Source organism: Camelus ferus, chromosome 2 (assembly GCF_009834535.1).
Source record: "Camelus ferus isolate YT-003-E chromosome 2, BCGSAC_Cfer_1.0, whole genome shotgun sequence".
Classification (NCBI taxonomy): domain Eukaryota; kingdom Metazoa; phylum Chordata; class Mammalia; order Artiodactyla; family Camelidae; genus Camelus; species Camelus ferus.
In genome coordinates, this window is record NC_045697.1 from 75,783,782 (window position 1) to 75,806,261 (window position 22,480).

Genomic DNA, 22,480 nt, shown 5'->3' on the forward strand with positions numbered 1-22,480 from the left:
TCTCAATACACATAATTAGAACAGCAATGGCACAAAAGCCACATACCTGAGTGTAAGGTGATATAAAACTTGTGATGCACACTAAGCCAGCATCTGCAAACAGCTTAGCAACTTCCGCAATGCGCCGAACATTCTCTTCTCTGTCTTCAGGACTAAAGCCAAGATTTTTATTGAGGCCTTGACGAATGTTGTCACCATCCAAAGTGTAGCATGGAATACCATGGCAAACCAAGTACTCCTCCAACGCCATGCTTACGGTGGTCTTCCCTGCTCCAGATAAGCCTAAAAGTGAACAGTCCAGATTCCATATATAAAGTTAGAAGGACAACTACTTAGTAATAATTTTAGTCCAGGCTTAATTACATTCATTACTCAGAGCATTCTCTTAGTAACATTCTTATCTAATATTTCTCTGTGAGATTTACTACCTCTTAGCAAGAAAAACATCTGTAATTTAAATATAATAAACATTTATGTTTTTAATAACTCCCATCTATGCCCAGAGGTATCCTATAAATCATGGAGCTGCAAAGGCTTAGCCACTTTTAATATTAGACATGGTTGGGTAGATATTCGCTTTGTCTTCTCATTACTACTATTATAAAGTGGCATGCCAATTTTTTTTCATTGAAGTACAGTTAATTACAATGTGTCAGTCTCTGGTGTACAGCACAATGTCCCAGTCATGCATGTACATACATATATTCACTTTCATATCCAATTTTAAAACAAAATTATATGCCCAAATGATTTCTGGTGAGGGAAGAAAAACAAAGGACAAAACTAAGTGAAATAATATTAGAAAGTTACCTCTATATCCTAGGATCAACAGCTCTCATAGGTTACCATGATAAAAGTATCTGGTAATCCAATTTATAATATAATTAACCTTGAAAGAATATCCTTATTTCAATTCACCTTCCTCTACCTATGATGTTTAGTCACTAAACAATGAGGAATAAAGGAAAGGGAAAGGGTACATTTAGGCGCTAATACTTGAGGTGGCTATGAGGCAAGAGATAAAATACTGGTCTAATGTACTGATACTCTTGACATGTTAATACAGAAGCTAACTGAAAATTAAATAGAAAAAAGGATGAAGATCAGTATAGTGTTAGATCTCTTCTACATTAAAAATGTACATTAACAGGAGTAGAGCAGGTAATATTTTCCAAAGATGGCCTGGAAGCTCATTTACACTGAGATGTTGCCACTGTCACATCCAGAAGCAGAGTTTAATTCCCTGCCCTTGAATCTGGGCTAGAATATGACTCCCCTGTAGCCAAAAGAATACAGTGAAAACGGCAATGTATGCTTTCCAAGGCTGGGTTGTGAAAGGCTCTGCAGCTTCTCTTTGGATATTTAATTCAGAAGAAGCCAGCTGTTAAGTACCCTGAGCCCACCATGCTGGAGAAATCAGAAGTAGGCGTTCCAGCCTACAGCCTCAACCAGCGAAGATCCCAGCTGATAAGCAGTGTCAACTGAGGAAATTATCACAGACACCCTGCCAGTGGTGGCTTCAGTTGACTGTAGCCCAAGCCAGCACGACTGCAACCAAGCAAGACCCAAGGGGAAACTGCCCAGCCAAGCCCTCCCGAATTCCTTACCCACAAGTGGTTAATAATTAAAATGGTTGTTTTACACCACTAGGTTTTGGGTAATCTGTTACACAACAATAACTGAACAAAGAGATGGAGGCTGGGGAGACTGCATTTTTCTATTCTTTGTTATTGTTGTTTCTAACTACCCACTGAACACTAGGTATTGGGGGGTAAAACCTGAAAACACAAACTTTTTATACAACAAAGACAACCTAATTACAATTAAAGTATCTTTATACATACACGTGTACATATGTTTTACGTATATATTTAATTTGAAAACAAAGACTAGACACTGCTGAAAACTGAATTACTGACACAGAAAGTTTCACTGAGATGATTACAGTGAATACAGGCAAAAAGGAAAGAAAGCCAAAGCAGCTAGAGAAAATCAATAGATAATGCAAGACAGATAAGCCAAAACTAAGATAAGGAAAACTGGTATACCAAAGAGAAATCAAAGTACTAGATAGAATAATGTCCCCTCAAAATTCATATACACCTGGAACCTCAGAAAGTGACCAAGGTCTCTGTACACTGAATTAGTTAAATTAAAATGAGGTCACATGGGACTAGGTTAGGCACTAAATCTGTTGTCGTTATTACAAGGCCACGTAAATGCGAAATCAGAGGCTGGAGTAATACGTCTAAAAGCTGAGGAACGCAAAGGATTGCCAGCAAGCCGGGACAGTAGGAGAGAGGCATGGAACAGATTTTTCTTCAGAGCCGACAGAGGGAATCAACCTTGATTTCAGTCTTTTAGCCTCCTGAACTGTAAGAGAACAAATTTCTGTTGTTTGAAGCCACCCAATTCGTAGTAATTTGTTACAGTGGCCCTGGGAAATTAATATACCAACCAACATAGAAATACAAAATAAGAAAGTTTATTTGAAATAAAATCTGAGAAAAGACAGCATTCCAAGAAAATGGCATACAAACTACTCTATACCTGGACAGATCTGGTAAAGCTACTGAGTTGCAAGAAAAAGAAAGAAATCATGACTTCCATTTCCAACAACATCATCATACACACAAAAAAAGATTGTTATAGATTAGACAACATAATTAACAATCTTGATTGAGTGAACATATATAGAATATTGTACACATCAGGGAAATACATTTTTTTTCAAATACACATATATGCGAACTCTGTATTTTCTGCTCAATTCTGCTGTGAACCTGAAACTGCTCTAAAAGAATAAAGTCTATTAAAAAAAATTCACATTTATGAATCTGATTAGATCCCAGACCATAAAGTGCCCAAAAATTTGATAAACAGTATTTATAAGCTTCATTAGTGGTAAAATAAAAGGAATATATCATGTTCAAGAAAAAGAGTACCCACTATTCTAAAGATCAGTTCTCCCCAAAACTGATCTTTAGATATAACCCCAAACCAAATCCCAACAGGATTTTTGGAGGAATTGCTTAAATGGATAACAAAATTTATACAATAATATAAAGAGCCAAAAAAACCCCAAAAATGTACACACTTCTAATGAAGAATAAGGTAAAAGGACTTACTCCACAGGATTTCAAGACTTTATAAGTGTATAGTAATTAAGACAATGCAGCAATAAGAGAGGAAAAGACAAGTATACGAGCGGGATAGATTAGAGCACCTAGAACACATACACGTAAGCAGAAACCTGACCTGTGACAGCTGGCACAGAGACCAGAGAAAAAGGACACCCTCATCAACAGTCTCTCATTATCCATACAGGAAAAAAAGAAAATGGATCTCACCCTCACACTATACATAAAAATCAACTGCAGATGAATAAAGGGCCTAAATGAGAAAAGCAAAACTTCTAAAGGAAAATAAAATAAAAGCAATAATTCTTCAGGTATGCAGATGAATAAAGGAAAGCTCCTAAGGAGAAAAAAAAAATGATTAGTCTCACAAGTCTTCACAACATTTCACAGAAGAAAATGGAGTAATGTTAAGAATTCCAAGACGAAAGAAAGTATGAACCAAATATATATTTTACCCAGCCAAGTTGTTGTAAAAGGTAGGAAAACATTCTCAAACATAAAAACTCAGAGAATTCAGAACCAACAGAAAGCCATCTTATAAAAATCACTTAATAAAAAATATAGACCATTAAAACTTGACCCTAAGAAAGAGCCCATGTGTGGACATGCCATAATAAAAGAACTGACATATGAGGTGGTAAGGCTGAATCAATTTACTTACAGAACTCAAATACAAACAATTATGGAAATGTAAGACTTGAGAATAGAATGTGTGTCAAGCCTAGACAATGTAAACATAACAATTTAACATCAATATAGACTGAAGAACGAGGAGGTGGGAAGAATGTTAAAGTGATGTCTTCTTTCATACAGAAACACACAGACCTATCTACAGTTGATACATTTAATTTATAAAAAGAGAAAATGGGAATGCTGTTTTTTGGCAATCAGCAAAAATGTTAAGGATTGGTAATATCCATGTTGACAAAGACACTGGAAGTGGATCCTCTCCCACAATAGGAAAATAAATAGGTATAAACTGTAGTGGGCTGTATGGGTGTTAGCATAATTGACACCATCTTGGGCCCTTACAGTTTCTCCAGTCCTTCCACTGACCCTACTCAGGACTACACTGTGCGGTAAATCACTTCTGTGTCACCAAGGGCTTTGATGTTAGCAGACACCGTTTAATGATTGTTAGGTCCAGGTGTCCTCTATGCTCCGTGAGTCCCCAAACAACAATGAAGACCTTTGCTGATGTATTCTTAGCACCCATAAGACTAGTTATCCATTCATAAATCTTGACTTTGGAATGCACTTGACGCAGGAATATTTCCAGGCACATACCCCATCCCTTAGGTTAACTACAAAATTGTCCCAATGGACCCCTGGCAGTGCAGAGAGCAGCAACAAATGTTTTCAAATCATTGTCCAACCGCTTCCACCTTGTAACTTACTCTACAATAAAATGAACCATTGATTATATGGAGCTGCCTGCCTCATTTTTTTGGTCTCAAGATAACTTCTCAGTTTGGTGGGCATTTTTCATTCCCTCTATCCTCCAACATGCGTAATGTGGCAAGATGTATCAAAATTTTAAATAAAATTCCTAGAAGTGAAAAGATCCATCATTTTTAAAACTACAAGCCTGGATCAATTAACCTTCTCAAAGAGAGACTCTGGGAGAATCAACACAAGAATCAATCAGAGGACAAAGCAAAAGAAGAATGATAGAAACTTATTCTGTGAAATTCTTCATCCTCATTCTTTCCCTTCATATGGTCTACATTATTAGTTGTTGAAGGCAGAATCCATGTCTTACTTGCATGCAGAAGTTTGTAGAATGCAATGTAGTTAACAACTAGAAAGTAGTTTTTAGATGCATTCTAATTTTTCTCCTTTAAGGCAATTTTGTAACAAACAAAAGGGATTATGTTATTATGTTATTATTAAGCAACTTTGTCAATTACATGTTATGATGCTCTAGATAAAAGAATAGTGCTCATAATTTATACATGCTTACTCTTAGTTCAGGGCTGTCTATAAACACTGCTTTTGAAATAAATAAATAAGCTAAACCAATAAACTGGTTTAGCTCTCTGGACCATACCTGTTAGCCAAACTGTGCAACCACGAAAGCCACCTCTGGTCCCCACCACCTGACCTCTCTTGTTCCTGCTGACATGGTGAGCCTGATAGGTGACATTAGTTGCTCTCTGCATCCCCTGGAAAAAAAAGAAAGAATTCTAGTTTATCTGAGTCCCTTAAAAGGTAAACACATATTCTTTGCAAACTTATGGTAACTATTCCATGCAACATGCTAAAAGCAAGGAGAAAGATTAAAACAGCTTTTTCATCCTTTAGAGTACCTGGTACGGTGTTCAGTTCTTTACATGCACCAATTAATTTAGTCTGCACAGCTCTCCAGGGTTGCACAAATTCTTACTACTGTGATTGCCAGATGAAGGTTAAACCTGAGAAGTTAAATAACTTGCCCCAGTTCCGATTAACTAGTGAGTGGTGGACTCCAGAATCCAGTCTTCTCTCTCATTCATTCATTCATTCAATCATTCATTCAACCAGTGGTTCCTGAGGCCCTACTAGTACACCAAGTGAGTAAAACAAGGCTCCTACCCTCAGTCTTCCCTCCCAGAGCTTCCATTCCACTGGGGGAGACAAACCAATAAAACTTAATTATTAAATCAGAGAGTGACAAGTGCACTGTGAAAATAAAGCACGGCATGACTGGAAGGAGAGAGAGGGGTAAGTGCCTCTTTAGACAGCATGATCAGAAAAAAACTCTGAGAAAGTGGCATCCGAGCAGGTTCCTGAATGAAGTGTGGAAGGGATGTCTGCGGGTATCATGAAATGCATGGTGAGAAAAGTGGAATGTAATTGTTGTTCCCCCAAATGTTCTCCTTCTTAAACAAAAAGAGCACAAAATTACATAGGCCTCAAAGGATCTGAATAAATATTTCTATAAGAAAAAACATAAATGGAGAATGAGCACATTAAAAGACACTGGATGTCATTAGCCATCAGAGAAATGCAAACCAAAACCATGAGATACCTCTGCACACCCACTAGAATGGCTATAACCAAATAGACGGACAATAACAAGCGCTACTGAGGATACAAAGAAACTGAAATCCCATACATTTGCTAACATGAACGTAAAATAGGACAGCCACTTTGGAAAACAGCAGTTCTGCAAAACGTTAAACATCGAGTAATCATATGACCAAACGATTCCTACTCTTAGACATATACTCACAAGAAATGAAAATATGTCCACACAAAACCATATGTTCTAGCAGCATGATTCATAAAAGCCAAAAGGTGGAAACAACCCAACTGCCCATCAACTGATAATCAGATAAACAAAATACTTTTTAAACTGTATGGTATACCCATACAATGGAATATTATTTGGTAATAAAAAGGAATGAAGCACTGATACATTCTACAACACAGATGAATCACCTCAAAAACATTATGCTAAGGTAAAGAAGCCAGTCACAAAGGCCACATACTGTGTAATTCCATTTACATGAACTGTCCAGAACAGGAAAATCTATGGGGAGTGACTACTAATGGGTTATGAAATTCTTTTTTGGGGGTGATCAAAATGCTCTAAAATTAATAGTAGTGATGGTTGCACAATTCTGTAAATATGCTAAAAACGACCAAATTGTACATTTTAAGTGGGTGAATTGAATGGTATGTAAATCATCTCAATAAAGCTTCTTTCTAAAATAATGAACTATATAGCCTCTATTTTCCCTATGAAGCATAAACATAATTTAGGTTCTTTCCAACAATGTATACCTTTATAAAATAGGTACGTGTCAGCATTCTTTTGATAGTGTTTGTATTCGATACTGCTTACAGCTCTTATTTTTCAAGACAGTTTTATTCATCATTCATTCAAAAATATTTACTGAATGCACACTACATGCTTGACATTCTCCTGGGTGCTGATGAAACAGAAGTGCACAATACCAATAAAATCACTGTCCTCATGGGGCTTCTCTAGTCCTCCCTTCCAGGGCAGCAGTTCTCAAAGCGTGGCCCCTAACCAGCAGCTTTGGCATCTCCTGGGAACTGTTAGAAATGCCAGTGATCAGGCCCTGCCCTGGGCCAACTAAGGCAGACACTATAGGGTGGAGCCCAAGAATCTGTGTTTTAAAGCCCTCCCAATGATTCAGATGCCAAGTTCAAGTTTGAGAAGCACTGGAGTACTTGGAGAAACAGGGGAGGGAAAAGAAAACACCAAGATAAAAAAGGAAATTATGTAAGTTGGAAATAAGTACCAAAGAGGTGGAAAAAGTAAATAAAGCAAAAAATTTGAATATCCGACTAGGGGTGATGTTTAGACAGGGGGTCCAGGGAAGGCTTCACCAAAAAGAGGACATTTAAGATCTCTGAGGGAAGCCCCTTCCAGACAGGAAACAGCGAGTGCAAAGAAAAGTGATAAAAGAACTGGGGAAATCCAGAATGACTGCTGGGCAGTCCGAACAAGCCATTTGGAGGCAACAATCACACATTTAAAGCAAGAACAGTGGCCATTGGTATGACCAGCGGTATTTTCCACAGCCACATGAGTGGCTCCGGCTGAGGCATGGAACAGTCAGAGACAGATTCAACCAGGGCTGTGGTTTGGCCCAGAGGTCTTCAAAACGGGAACAAATATCCTCATAAGAATGCAAATATGGACTTTGTAAAGGGACGTATTTCCATCCAGGTCTTCAACTTCCAGATGTACCCTTTTCTAAAACAGGTCCACTCAAGAAGGTGCCTGAGGTTCAGCGCCTCTTTTCCCACCTCCCCCTGCACAAGACTCTGAGAGTACAGGAGAAAGCGTCTCTGCCCACCTGCATCTGACCATCACTCACTGCCCTGCACGGGGTGCAGGCAGGGATCCACAGGAGCCGAAGGGACCATCTGACCATTCTTGCCACAGGCGCACCAAAAAAGCTGCATGCCTGTCCCACTAACCAAATCATTAACAGATGTATTTCCAATAAAATCATGCTTTCATATGTTCAAAAACCACGAAAAGTTCTAATATGGGTCTCCCAACCCATTTCTTCTCAATTTCTTCCCATTTTCAGCTCGAACCAGGCCAGCTGGGAGGAGAGGGGAGCTGAGGGGGCTGGAAGGGGAATACACAAGTGAGCTGCTGACACCTGTAGAACCTAACTTGGTCATTTGGTTTTGGGATTTTTTTCCTAGTTACTTTGCTTTGGTGCAGGAAGAAACACGTATCTAATGAATTTTAATTCATTTTGGCACCATAAACTATCCGCTGCTTTTCTTTTTAAATTGAGGAGAATGTACAAAAACTATCTGAAGCTATAAACTGCTGAGGATATGATCTAGGATAAGCAGACTGCTTTAATCACTAGAAAAGTGTGTTCCCTTGGGGTCTTGCCTCCTACATTAAAAAAAAAAATCTGGCAGCAAATATGGAAGTCTGGGTATAAAAAGGCTTATTGTTTATGTATGATAGATATTTTTCACATTGAAGAACAAACTTAAAAAAAAATTTTGCCACAATCTCCAACCTCCCAGATTTTCAGAGTAAATCAAAGAGCACATTTTAAAACTATTGTAAATTGCAAGGTGGTGGGTGTTATGCCTGAATTTACTAAAAATCTAAAGGCGACTTCTACATGCAATTTTCTAGTTCCCCTTGCCCCTTTATCTTCAGTTACCACCCACTCTAGCCGAATCTTTCCTGTAATTCTGCTGGAAAAACATGACAGCAGTGACTAAGGGCCAACAGAGTTTTTCCATCCGACTCTACATTCCTATTCTCAGAGTCTGCAATGGCCTAGTTTCTTTCCGTCCACAGAAACAGTGAAATCAGGCTTATTCTTTCCTAACAGTCTGGGTGGTTTGTAGAAATACATGGCTTGATGTACATATACCAGGTAGTCCTTGCAATATTTACCGCTCTTATGATTCATCTGTCACTTATGGACCATTTTATACTTTGAGGTATGTTTTTGCATGTACACATTTTGACTTCATTGGGAGGGTAGGTCAAGCACTATGAGTTATTGTTCTTTGCATTCTTCACAACACTCGATCTCTTTTCTTGTGCCTGGTAAGTGCTTAGTAAAAATTAGATATAAGGCATTTATTATAAAGTGTGATTTCTTTTCTCTGTATAATTTGCAAATGAAATAATGACTGACATTCAGAAATCTTAAGTCTAGCAGAACTGGGACAATTCATTTCAAGGGAATTCACTCGCTTCCTATGACTGGGGCTAAATGACTATCAGTCCTGTTACCAGGTACCATCAGGTGGCCTCTCATATTTGTGGTGTACATTTCCTACACACTCTACAAACTGCTGTTCTCAACACCCACACAAGCGGCCCTATGTCCCTTTTGAGATCCACCTTAATTTCCACATGGCTGTTTTGTTCTTTTATCCACTTCCCTTTGGCACAAATTAACTTCTCCTACGATGCTATTTAAAGAATTCCACAGTTTGTGGGTTTATTATGATTTTATGAAGAACTCTGCATTTTTAAGTGAAATTTGCAAAGGCACAGAGCATATACCAAATATCAAGCATGATTCTGGACTTCCCATCTATCACCACCCATCTTAAACTGGCTGTCAAACAGTGTATTTCTCCGAAGAGAATACCCGAAATGGTAACAGGCACGTTTCTTTTATGTCACAAGACATATTGTGGATAAACTGGAGAGATGGTGGAGTACAATGAGAAGAAAGCTTTAGTTCACAGAGTTACTGGTAACTGAAATTAATCTTTTGAACATTAACAAGCCAAAGACAAGCAGCCATAGGGAAGCTCATACATTCCTGGGGATTAAGAAAACCACTTGAAAAGGCTACAATGTAAAACCTTGCTGCTACAAAGCATGGTGCACAGCGACACTGGCCATGACCTGATTACCTGTCAGGGACTCAGGCCTACCCCAGACGTCCGGAATCAGAACTAAGGTACTGACTGGCATGCATTCTGCATATACATTATGGCTCTCCAACTACTCTGTTTTAAAGGTTAAAGAGCATTTAAATCCTTAAATTTGATGCACCCTTTAAACTATCAACCCTTTCATGGAAGGTCCCCTGTGTGACCTCCAGTTGGGAAGCCCAGCCAACAGATTCCTTGAAGTCAGAAATGAGTCTGAGACTACCTGTTCACTCATTATTTGTTGACTAATCCCTCCTAGACACGGGGGATAAAACGGATCAAAAACATTTCAGGGAAGGAGACAAACAACAGATAAATCTTCACACTGGGACAAGCCCATGCCTCCCACCATGGTGACAGCCAGGCATTTGCTACATGTATGAAGGCAGTTCAGAGGCAGGGAGCCAAAAATACACTAATGTCCACCTCAGAAGTGGAAATTGACTATTAAAACCATATGAGAGTACACACAACACTTGAACATGAATGTTGATAGCAGTATTATTCATAGCAGCCAAAGGGTAGAAACAACTGAAACGTCCATCAACTGATGGAGAACCAAAATGTGTTATATACATAAAATAGAATATTATTCAACCATATAAAGGAATGATGCATTGATACATGCTACAACAGTGGATGAACCTTGAAAAATTATGCTAAGTTAAAGACGCCAGACACTAAAGGCCATATACTGTATGATTCCATTTATAGGAAAGTCTAGAATCGGGAAATTCAGAGACAAAAAGTAGATTATTTGTTGTCAGGGGCTAGAGACATGGAAAGGGGAAGAACAGGGAATGACTGCTGATGGGTACAGGGTTTCTTTCAGGAGTGATGAAAGTGTTCTAAAATTAGATATTGGTGATGGTTGTAAGTTGCGAATATACTAGGGGGAAGGAATTAGGAGTTTGGGATTAACAGATACATACTACTATATAAAAATAAACAACAGGATCTACTGTATTGCACAGAACTATATTCAAAACCATATAATAACTTATAATGGAAAAGAATCTGAAATATATATATATAACTCAATCACTTTGCTATACAGCTAAAACTAACACTGTGAATCAACTATACTTCAATTTTTAAAAAATTCTTAAAAACTGAATACACTAAAAAAAAATAAACTGAATATTTAAGCATGAGAGAGAAAGAGGAAAGGGACGCAAGCATCAAAGAAACTAGAGAGAAGAACAATGCTGCATCCATCCACAATTAGAAGCTGCACTTCTATACATAATGTCGAATGGTTCCACTACTTTTACTCAGTTAAAACTTACTTAGTAAAGAACCATGTCCTTAGGAAAGGATATTTCACAGAAATAATTACTGCTTAGCTGAACACCAAAAAGAAAACTTACTCTCTTCATTTAAACTAATTACTTAGTAATAATATGCTTTCAAAACAATTCAGGGTTGGAGTTTTACTGTTTTGTTGTTGGTATGCTATGGGTACTTGATCGATCAAAGAGCAAAAGATGGGTAACTTCCAGGCTAGTAGATACAAATATAACAACCAAAAAAATCTCTCCAGATATTGCCAAATACCATGCCTCCTTGCTGGGGGTGGCGGTGGCAAATTTTTACCTGGTTGAGAACCACTGGAGGAGAAAAACTACTCCTCAAAAGTCAAAATAACAGAGACACACGGGGGAATCTTATTTCACATTTCAACTTTAGAGAAGCAGCTCTTCTCAGGGGAGCCTAACACTGATTGCTGGGTACCCTGCCAGAGTCAGGGCTGCACAACCACCCCAAACCATGATTCCAAAATAGCCTCTATCTCTCGACATTTTCTTCCCCAAGGAAGAAAGTAAAAACGAATACATGAATACCTAAGTACACAGATAAGTAGAAACAAATGTCAGCAGCCATCCCAAAGTTACCAACTAGACCTGCCCTGTCCAACAGAACTTTCTGAGATGGGGGGGGAGGATATAGCTCAGTGGTAGTGCACATGCACGAGGTCATGGGTTCGATCCCCAGCACATCAGTTAAATAACAAATAACAATAAATAAATAAACCTAATTACTACCCCCCCAAAAATAAAAATTTTTAAAAAAGAACTTTCTGAGATGATGAAAATGTTCTATATTGCACTGTCCAATACAGTGGCCATGTAACACTTGAAACATGGCCAGTGCAACAAAGGAACAGAATTTTTCATCTTACTGTAGCTAACTTTAAGTTACCACAGGTGGCTAGGGACATCCAAATTGGACACTGCAGATCTAGACGGTGCTGTCATCCTTCTCGTTATCATTGTCAATGTTAAAGAGTACATTCTTGGTAGAATTCCAGCTTTCCCTCTCCTTTGGGCAATTTTTCCAGCAGCACCTCCCTAGCTTCTAAGGTAAGAAACTCAACCCCTGCCCCTGCCCACAGGCAGGTCAATGCCCTGAATGAATGAAAATACTGCTTTTCATACACCATGTGTTCCATTTCTGCCTGCTTGTTTCACTTTTGTACGACCTCAGGCTTCCCCAAAATCCACCATGCGCTGCTGGCCTTCTATGAAAGGGGTCAAACGGTATGAGGGACAAACTGTTCAGAAAAGGTAGAACTGACAAATGGGAAATTATCTCATTCATTTATTTGCTTTTTAATTAACGCTCTCCCAGGTAGAATGTAACATCCATGAGCACAGGACCCTTTTCTGTCCTTTTACCACTGCATCCCCAGCACCTGGAACAAAGGTACAAAGCTGTTGTTAAGTATTTGATGAATTAGTAAATAAGAACACTTTAGAGTGCTCATGTGCCACACTGTAGTGCTTTAAATATATTAACTTACTTAAACCTCACTAGAACCCTATGAGGTATACACTATTATCTTCACTACAAGGTATGTTTTATTACCCACATTATTGCATCTGAAGACACTGAGGCACAGAGGAGTTAGGTAACATGACCAAGGTCACACAGGAAGTGATAAAATTGTAATTTCAATCCTACCACATATGGAGCTTATTCTCCTTCTTAAGCTGTGCTAATAGTAAGTTATTTAAGGCTTTTAATATCATAAGTACCCAAGCTTACTCTGCACCCTGCCCTCTATCCCCATCCTGTTATATTAGGAGACGCTCAGGGCAGAGACAAAACATCTATAATAAAATATGATTCCACAACATATAACAGCAGAGTGCAACATAATATGGAGGTGCACAAACAATTCAGCCCACGTGTGAGCATGTGGACGCAGGAGGGCCACACTGCTATGGTAAAGGGGCCCGAGACTCTGAAGATCTCCGCAAGTCAGGAGAACAGGCATCCCAGGCAGAAGGCATCCTAGGCAGAAAGAAAGGCTTGTGTAACACCCTGAGCATGTAAGGTCTGGAAAGAAAGTTGGGCCTGGAGATACGGAGCTATGAAAATGTGGGGAGTGGAGGAGAGGGGAATGGAATGGCCAACCAGAGTGAGACTGTCTGCGCCTCTGAATAGCACGCTAGATTTCAGCAGGATCAACTCCACTGTAAAGTGGGTCCAAGCCAGGGATTCGGCCCAACATGATTCTATTAAATGGATGAGTGACACCTGGGTCTGAACTAAGCGCCCCATATTCCCCTGAGTCCAACTAACACACTCCCAAGGCAGACGGAAACTGGACCCCTGGAGAAAGGTTCAGTCAGATGGAGAATGACATTCATTACATCCGATGCTTTGTCAGACTGAGAGAAGAGGAGGCTAAAGGGCGATGTTCATTCTTGATTTTCCTTACTATTCTTGTAGAAATATGGAGACACCCTACTGCGGAAATGAACAGCGTTCCCCAGCGGCATGCCACTACCTTTTCCTATCTCCCTGTCTGTATCTCCCATGAAGCCACTTCTTTGATCTGCTCCTTAACAGGAGACATTAGTTAGTACTTGGTCTAAGTCTGCTTAGTACTTGGTCTCTCATTTTTCTCTCTTTATAATCTCTAACTGAAATTTAACCATCAAATCTTTATTTCCAACTTTAACCTAACTCAGTCCCTATAGCTGTGCTGTCCACATGTTCCTGCTGAATTTTTAAAATTTGGTGAGTCTGAATTGAGATGTGTGCTAAGTGTAAAATATACACTTAGGTAAAATCTTAACAATTTTATATTATGATAGTACTGAACTCTTTTTTATAATTGAGATGACAGTACTTTCGATATACTGGGTTAAATAAATTATTAAAATTCATTTCAATCTGTTTCTTTTTACTTTTTTTAATGTGACCTCTAGAAAAATTTAAATTACATTATGTGGCTCACATTATATTTCTATTAGATAGTCTTGCTCTACAGACTACCTCTACTAAAGCCATCCCTCACATGCAGCATGCTTAAAACTGGATCCACTACCCACAGGCTCTGTGACATCTCTGTGTCTCAGTTTCTTCATCTATAAAATGGTGCTACTATTTATAATAAAGAGGATAACTATAACAGTAAGATCTGACACACAATACTTAATAAGAGCTAACACAGACACAACACATACTATAGGCCAGACATAGTTCTAAGTATTTTTCATATATTAACTCCTTTAATCGTTACAATATCTCTGTGAGGATATCACTCCCATTTTATAGATGAGTAAACCAAGGCACAGAGAATTTAAGTGACTAGCCAAAGGTTACATGGTTAGTAAATAGTGGAGCCCATGTTCCAGTAGAGGCAGTCAGTTCCAGAGTCCTCACTTGAAACCGCTGTCTCTCTGATACCCACCTCAAAAATGTAACAGAAATTCAGTAAGTTAATTTAGGGAAAACATTTCAAATAGTACCTAGCACACAGTAAACTCTCCTTTGGTGTTTAACTATTATCACCCCCACTCCAGCCCTCAACCTACTTCCCAATTTCCCCTGCATTTCACAATCTTTCTCCTCATTTCCCAGTATTAAAACCTCAGGATCATTATTAACACATCTCCCTCTTTCATCCCCTAACTCAAGTCAGGTCCTTCTTACTCTTCCTTGAATGCTTGTAATGCATCTATTACGCTGTTCCCAGCACCTTCTTAACCCCATACTTCACACCCTCACACTAGATGAATTAATAACAGTAACAACAAGAAAAACTCATGTATCAAGCAAGCGTCAACTCTATTAATACATTTAAACCTCTCTATAACCCTATCTGTTCTGTATGTATATTTATGACTGAAACATTATGCTGTACACCAGAAATTGACTAAAGAATGCAAAAAAAACCCCCATTTTTTAACCTAAAAAAAATCTCCCAGAGTATATAAAGTCTCAACTCAGCAGCCAAACATTAACAACTGCATAACCTAGCCCCATCCTGTTTATTCAATCTTATCTCCAACCAACAAAAACTCCCCTAGAGTGGTTAAATAGATCTTCTCATTACTCCTGGAGTAAATTATTATTATTATTTTTTTTATTTTTATTTTTATTTTATTTTTATTCCTAGGCCTTATTCATACAGATCCCCTCTGCCTCAGAAATCTGAGCACATTTTTCGTCCTAAAACCCTCCCCAATACATACAGGCTAAATTAATCTCTCCTCTAAACTGTGATAAAACAAATGTTGTACACAACTCACTGGGGTCTGTAATGATATATTCATCACCTGGCAAATGCCCATTACAACCCCAACCAGGCCATGAGCAACTGGAAGGCAAGCACTGAGCCCCTCATTTCTCATATTCTCCATGAATAGCACGTGCCCCTACAAAGAACATGCACTTATTTGGCAAATGAGTTACAGACAGTGTAGCTGAAATGACCTGTAAGTACTCTAATTTAGCCAACCTTATTTCCCTAACCAGAAAATACCTCAAGGTAACAGGAACAGTATCAGTAGTTCCCTGGCAGAGGTGTCATTGCACTTTCCAGTTCATTATCTTCCTTACCCTTCAAAACAATCCAGTGAAGTACACACTATTACACCTTTCAGTCAACTGAGGTCTAAAGAAGTAGACTGTTTTTCCTCAAGATCACACAGCTACTAATTGGCAAAACTGGAACCAGAGATCAGGCCAGTAGTCCAGTGCTCTTTCCAATGTACTAATTCACCTTTTATCTCCTCTCTCTTCTTATCATCTAAGGAAGAGTTAAATAACTAAGAGGAGAAAGGAACGGGTGAGAATCCTTCGTAACAACAGATACGGTAAATTAATGACATGAAATGAACATTTGCCTGAAATGGCTTCTTTATTTTTCTTCGACTCACCAAGGGGAATGATGATTTACAAGTCTACATTTAAACCTCATGATCTTGTACTGTGAAATAAGATTTTCCATTCAAATGTAAAACCACTGCCTTCTGGACTCCAAAGCTGGACAACACCTCCTCCACTCCGCCCCTCTCTGAACTTACAAAATCTTACCTTAAGGCTGTTTCTTACCAAAGAATAATTAAGGAAGGAAGCAACCTTCTGAGGACACAACACTTAACCATCAAAGCCAACTGGCAGTCCTTGCTAAACGTTATAAAACATTAGTTTTCCCACACTTTAGTCTCCATGTTATTTATTAGATATTCCAATTTAACACCGAGTCACAAAGAACCTCAGTTCAGGGCAGTCTCAACTCATGAATGGCCACATTGTTGGGTACTCTCCCTTCACGCTGAAACTCAGAAATGGAAAGGCATGGGGATGGACCCAAACCTGGGCTAACAGCACTGGCAGAGCCAAGAAAAGCCAGTAACGCACCAAAGGTGCCTGTCTCTGCCTCCTCTGCAGATCTTCAGGCCACTCCAGAGGATGCTGGCAGCTCCCCCTCGGCGGTGCAGGTTTCAGCAGCTGCCAGCTCACTCCCGAAAGATCCTCCCCGAGGTCTCATCCAGGCGAGGAGCTGGAGAAGGCGGCGTTCTTCCCACGGACCGTGGATCGGACCGCACCCAGCCCGAGACCCCCGCCCCCGCCAGGCCACTCCGCGCGGCACCACCCACCGCCCCAGCTGGATGGCGCCCGGCCTCGGGTACCACTCCCGGCTCTCCAGGGAGGATGCGGAGGAGGCGGTAAGGAGGCAGCGGCTCTGAAACGAGCCGCAGCCGAAGCCTCCCAGAGCCTCCTCCGCACCTCTGCTCCGACTCACCCAGTTCTGCGCGTTATTGCTCAGCTTGACTTTCTTGCACAGGCTACCGGGGACCTCCATGGCTACACAGCGGGCGCGGGTGCCGGGATTCTCAGCACCGGGAGGTAGCCGGAGGAGGGGAGGCCGGCGGGGGCGGGGCAGGAAGGCGGGGCGTCCTCGCGACTGGGCGGGCGCGCGCTGTCGTACGCACGCGCTCGTACTCGTGGCCCAGACTGCACGGCGCGTCGGCCGCGCCTCCGAAATGGGTCCGGGGCAGAGGTATGTGGGGTGGGGCGAAGCAATGGAAGAGAGCCAGAGGCAGGAGTTGGGGGCGGGGCTTCAGAGCGCGCACTGACGCGAGCGCGCGCGACGCTCCACCCCCTTGATTCTGAGGAAGGGGCGGGGTCTAAGGAGGTAGTCGTGGAACTTCCCGGGGCCCTCCCAGGCGCGCCGTCTGGCGCTGCGCAAGCGCGAAGGCTGGAACCGCGCCCCTGTCCTCGGTCAGGAAAGGCGAGGAAGACACCCGGCTTCCAGCTCTTCGTGCGTCTGTCGCTGCTGCTGGAGTGCTGGAAGGGAGAAGGCGTTGACGTGGTCGCCCGCCCCTCTGGGTTTTCCTCCGTAAGCCCGGCCACCAGTCTCCTATCCTCCAAATCTGTGCCCAGGTCGGCCTGGCCATATTTTAAAAGGAATTTTCCAGCCTCGCAAAGGAAAGAATCAATTTACTGAACAGCTCGTTCTCCACCCGCTCTACTTTACTTTAAAATTCTGCTCAATGCAGTTTTTGTTTTGTTTTTTTTTTAAGTCAATACCCCATCCCTCGACATCAGTAATTAGTATCCTATGGTGTTAGTAGTTATCTGCCGCGTGCCTCCTTCCCCACTTGGAGACCTCTCTTCAGATTTCTGTCAGGTACTTCTCACCGGCTAGGCCAAAAAGGGGCCTCTATTTTATTAGGTTCTCAGGAAATCCTTAGGAGAATGAAATCCAGGTTGAGGGAGGGTCCCTAGTTACCCATCTGTGGAGGACATTTTCAAATTCACCTAGCTATTCCAGGGCTACTTACCAGGAGGATGGGCTGGGGGTGCAGAGGAGCTTCCCCGGGAGTTATCTCCCCTCTCACCTAATTATTCTAAGGGCTTTTCCGTAACTTGCTCCTAGCACCAAGGTAAGTTGCGTGAAACTCCTCCTTCATAACTCGATCTCTCCCCCTACACACATACACCCCAGTCACTAAGACTTGACGTTGCTGCCTCTTTGGTGGAGGACAGGGGTGAGGAAAAGTGCCCATCAAACTTAGAAGTTATCTTGAGACTGAGAAAATGAGGCAGGAAGCTCCGCATAATCAATGGATCAGTTTATAATACAGTAACTTACAGGATGGGATGGGGAGGGCAATGATCCAGAAGCCTTCACAGCCGCACTCCACACGGCTGAGCGGCTATTGGGATAATTTTATAGTTAACCTAGGGTATGGGAGTGGTGTTTGGGAGCAGGAAGTGCATTCCTAAGTCAAGATTTGTGGATGGGCAACTAGTCTCCTGGGCACTGGGAATATGTCAGTGAAGGTCTTCAGCATTACTTGGGGACTAAGAAAGCAGAGAGTCCACCAGGTCCTAATGATTATTAAACAGTATCTGTTAACTACAAAGCCCTTGACCACCGAGAAGTGATTTATCACGCAATACAGCTGGGTAGGGTCAGGGGCAGGACAAGAGGAGCTGTATGGGCCCAAGACAGCCATACATTCTTTCTTGTCTTTTTTATTGAAGTATAGTTGATTTACAATGTTGTGTTAGTTTCTGGTATACAGCATATTGATTCAGTTATAAATATATGTATATATTCTTTATCACTATAAGGTATTAAAAAGCCACACATTCTTAATAGCTAGTAAATCTGTCCCTGTTTATTTACCCCACTGCTACTGTCTTAGTATTAGGCCTTCCCCATATCCAGGATGAACCACAATTAATCCCCTTAACTGGGCATCCTCCTACCGGTGCACCTGTTGCCCACACATTCTTAACATTGCTGTCAGAGTGATTATACCTAAATTGGAAATTCAATCTTGTTATTTGACCTCTTAAACTGTCAGTGGTTCCTTGTAGCTTTTTCTGTGGGGATTATTCATTTACAGTCTGTATTATAGAGCTGAATTTCAATATAATGCTGAACTCTGCTAATAGCAGGAATGAGCTTGGAAGAGGATCCCAAGCTTCAAATGAAAACACAGAACTACATTTGGAATCAGCCATCTCTCCGAGCAGTCCTAGGGCTTCTGGATTTTAGAAGGAAATGGTATTTAGATATCACGGTCTGGGCTTCTAGGAGTGTTCAGTGCTTCTGAGTTAGTCCATATTTCTGGGCTTCTTCAGTGAAAGACTTTTTTCAGGTAAACTACAACAGAAGTTTACATTGATACTATCAATTCAAATTTATGATTTCAGACACCATTCATACAAATGAACGTGAAACATCTTGTCAAACCCAAAACAAGGAATTATCAAAACCTACTAGGATTATGTCAAAAGGACTCAGAAGTCAACTTGAAGAGTTTTCCCCTATCAAAATGACACAATTAGAGCACTAAAGGGACAATAACTATAAGATGTTGAAACAAATCAAATACGTTTAAATCTAGATGTTTATAAAATGGTAATTAAAAAAGAACTTGTCACCCTTGGAGGATGCTAATAAACCAACTCATTATTTTGAAAACTGATAAATAAAAGGAAAGAATTAAGCATTTACCCTGCCTTCCACATACTAACTCTAAGTCAAGTAATGAAAAAGTTGATAAGGGAAGTTCCTCTTTGTAGACATACAGCTAATAAATTAAGAAGGAAAGGCAGATTTATAATATCACCATTTTACACCTTTTAATGAAATAATGGATATAGACAGTGGTCCTCAATGGCTGCCAAATCATGAAAATAAAGAACATTAGAACTTGTTGCCTCCTTATTAAGTATTAATGCCCCCAAAATCAAACCTGATTCTAATCAAGTCTTCAGGTCAAATGATCAGTTTTTAGTTAATGCAGAGAAAAGAGGAAGATGTAAACTCACCATAAATGCAATCACTCAGATCCAAACTGTGGAAAACTCTACATTATAAATGACCCTGATTCTTCAATAATTCAATTACAGGAAAAAAATGAATGGGGAAAAACTAAAGATTAAAAGAAAACTTACGAGAAATGTCAAGCAATTGAAATACATGAACTTATGTGAACACTGATTCAAACAAAAAAAATCTTTTTAAATAGGGGAAATTTGAAGAGTCCCTAGACTCTTGATATTAGAGACTTAATTTTTCAGTGTTATAATAGCACTGTTATTATATTTTTAAAGGAGTAATTTTAGAGATACATATTGAACTATTTATCAATGAAATGGCAATGCCATAAGTACTTGGGAAACAAAACTGGGCTCTTGGAATTTAGAAACAAGATAGCAGGAGTGAAAGAAAAGGTGAAGATATCTTTCAGAAGGCAGAGCAAAAATCCCAAAAGATGAGAAAAAGAGGAGAATTTTTTTAAAGAAAGAATAGTACAGGAAATTTAGCATCCAAATATTAGGAGTTCCAGAAAGAGAAACCCACAGGAGGAAATAACCGAGGAAAATTTTCAACAAAATTTCTTATAACCGAAGGACGTGAGACTTTTCTGAGTGTCCAGTTCAGCAGATAAAAATCAGATACACAAAGCACAGCACTATGAAATTTCCAAACACTGTTCCTCAGTGCTCTGAAATTGTTTGGAAATCCTAAAAGCATCCAAGGAGAAGAAGGAGAGTTCATGAGCAAAGAATCAGGAGTAAAAAAGAATTGAAGCTATCAAGAAAAACACCAAGATCTAGAAGACAAGTGAAACAATACCTTTAGAGCTCTGAAAGAAAAGTATTTCCAACCTAGAATTTAGAATTATCATACACGCACTCTCAATGAAATATTGGAGAATATGCTCCACCTAAATGGAAAGAAAAACATGACATCCAGAAAACAGGAGATAGCTGGAGGGAATTCCCAAATCGATAGTGAAGGGAGATCCCAGGATGACTGCTGTGTACCAGGTCTAGAGGATAATCATTCAGAATACTCTTCAAGAAGTCAGAAAGCCTTTGGAGAGCCTTATTTAAGAAGATGAAATGATGAGAGCACCTGAGGGGAATGACCATACTGAAAATAATTCAGACAACTGACAGTTTGGGATTAAATGAGTGATAACCACTTAGAAAGCTAAGTCATCAAAAAGGATACATTTATTGCACCCTTTCTGTACAAACCATGTTTCCAGGTAATCAAACAGTTGATGAGAGAAAAGTTCATACCAATAGAATTTTAGCTAATAAATGGAGAAGGAATATTGGCATTTAAAAATCACCATGTTAAACACCTGATGAGGTAATTGATACATGCAATAACAATTACTGGCTGCTGAAAGTATTAGGTGAAACATGGTGTCATGGCTAATTTTGTGTCAGCTTAACTGGGCCACAGGGTGCCCAGATATTTGGTTACACATTGTTCTGGATGTGTTGGTGAGTGTTTCTGGATGAGATTAACATTTGAATCAGTAGACTGAGTAAAGTAGATTGCCCTCCATAATGTAGGTGGTCCTCATCCAATCAGTTGAAGGTCTGAGCAGAACAAAAAGAGCTCCTCCTGCCTTACTTCCCTGAGCTGAGACGTTGGTCTTTTCTTGCCTTCAGAAATGAACTGAAACATTGGCTCTTGGATCTCCAGCTTGCTGTCTCTCAGATGGGAACATACACCATCAGCTCTCCTGGTTCTCAGGCCTTTGGACTTGGTCTGGAACTGCACCATCAGCTCTCCTGGGTCTCCCACTTGCTGACTGCAGATCTTGAGACTTCTCAGCATCCATAATCACGTAAGCCAATTCCTTATAGTAAATAAATGCTTATCTATCTCTCTATACTATACTACTGGTTCTGTTTTTTCTGGAGAACCCTGACTAATACAGATAGAAAAAGGAATTTTATAATGGAGAGATCAGGCTGACACCACCTGCATCTAGCAACATTAACACCTCTAAAACTGGGACAGAAAATTTCATTTACCTTAAAATGTGATATAATAGGAAATACTCAGCACTATTGTTTTAGTTTGGGTTGTTCAAAAAGCAAGCATGGAAAGAAGGACTCGAGTACAAGTCATTTATGCAGGAGATGATCACAGGAAACGCCATTAGTGGTGTGATACAGAAACAAGGAGGAAGTCAATAAAGAGTGTGCTATCAAGCAGCCATTGTGGGTAACTGGAGCTTAATCCCACTGGGGGAACTCTGAGAAACAGTGTTGAACGTGTCCTTCAGAGTATATCCCCTGAGAGAGAGAGCTAGGGTTTCTATACAGCTCCCTTCAGTCATTATCAAGGACTACTCCCAGGGAGTGTGCAT

The 22,480-nt window shown here is 40.2% G+C and overlaps 2 protein-coding genes across 3 annotated transcripts in view; one reads left to right on the forward strand and one right to left on the reverse strand.

Annotated features, from left to right (window-relative positions):
• The window catches only part of PAPSS1 (3'-phosphoadenosine 5'-phosphosulfate synthase 1), a 98,717-nt gene extending 81,216 nt beyond the window's left edge, over nt 1-17,501 (reverse strand). Inside the window, exons 1-3 of one of the 2 annotated variants that reach the window (XM_032461254.1) lie at nt 17,083-17,501; nt 5,191-5,305; nt 47-282 (exon numbers count right to left, since the gene is read on the reverse strand). In XM_032461254.1, the coding sequence (XP_032317145.1) occupies nt 47-282; nt 5,191-5,305; nt 17,083-17,142 (411 nt within the window). In that variant the 5' untranslated portion in view covers nt 17,143-17,501. Of the gene's footprint in view, nt 1-46; nt 283-5,190; nt 5,306-16,697; nt 16,717-17,082 lie in introns of those variants that run through there. The other variant, XM_032461262.1, reaches the window with a different exon arrangement.
• On the forward strand, nt 17,141-22,031 carry LOC116659241. Its single transcript, XM_032466484.1, has 3 exons — nt 17,141-17,155; nt 17,191-17,723; nt 21,774-22,031. The coding sequence occupies exons 1-3, from the start codon at nt 17,141-17,143 to the stop codon at nt 21,946-21,948; spliced, it is 723 nt and encodes a 240-aa protein (XP_032322375.1). The 3' UTR covers nt 21,949-22,031.
• The last annotated feature ends 449 nt before the right edge of the window (nt 22,032-22,480 follow it).

Coding starts and splice junctions, on each gene's coding strand:
- LOC116659241 (XM_032466484.1), top strand. Junction 17,724..21,773: donor TCCTCCAAATCTGTGCCCAG/GTCGGCCTGGCC, acceptor TCTTGCCTTCAG/AAATGAACTGAAACATTGGC.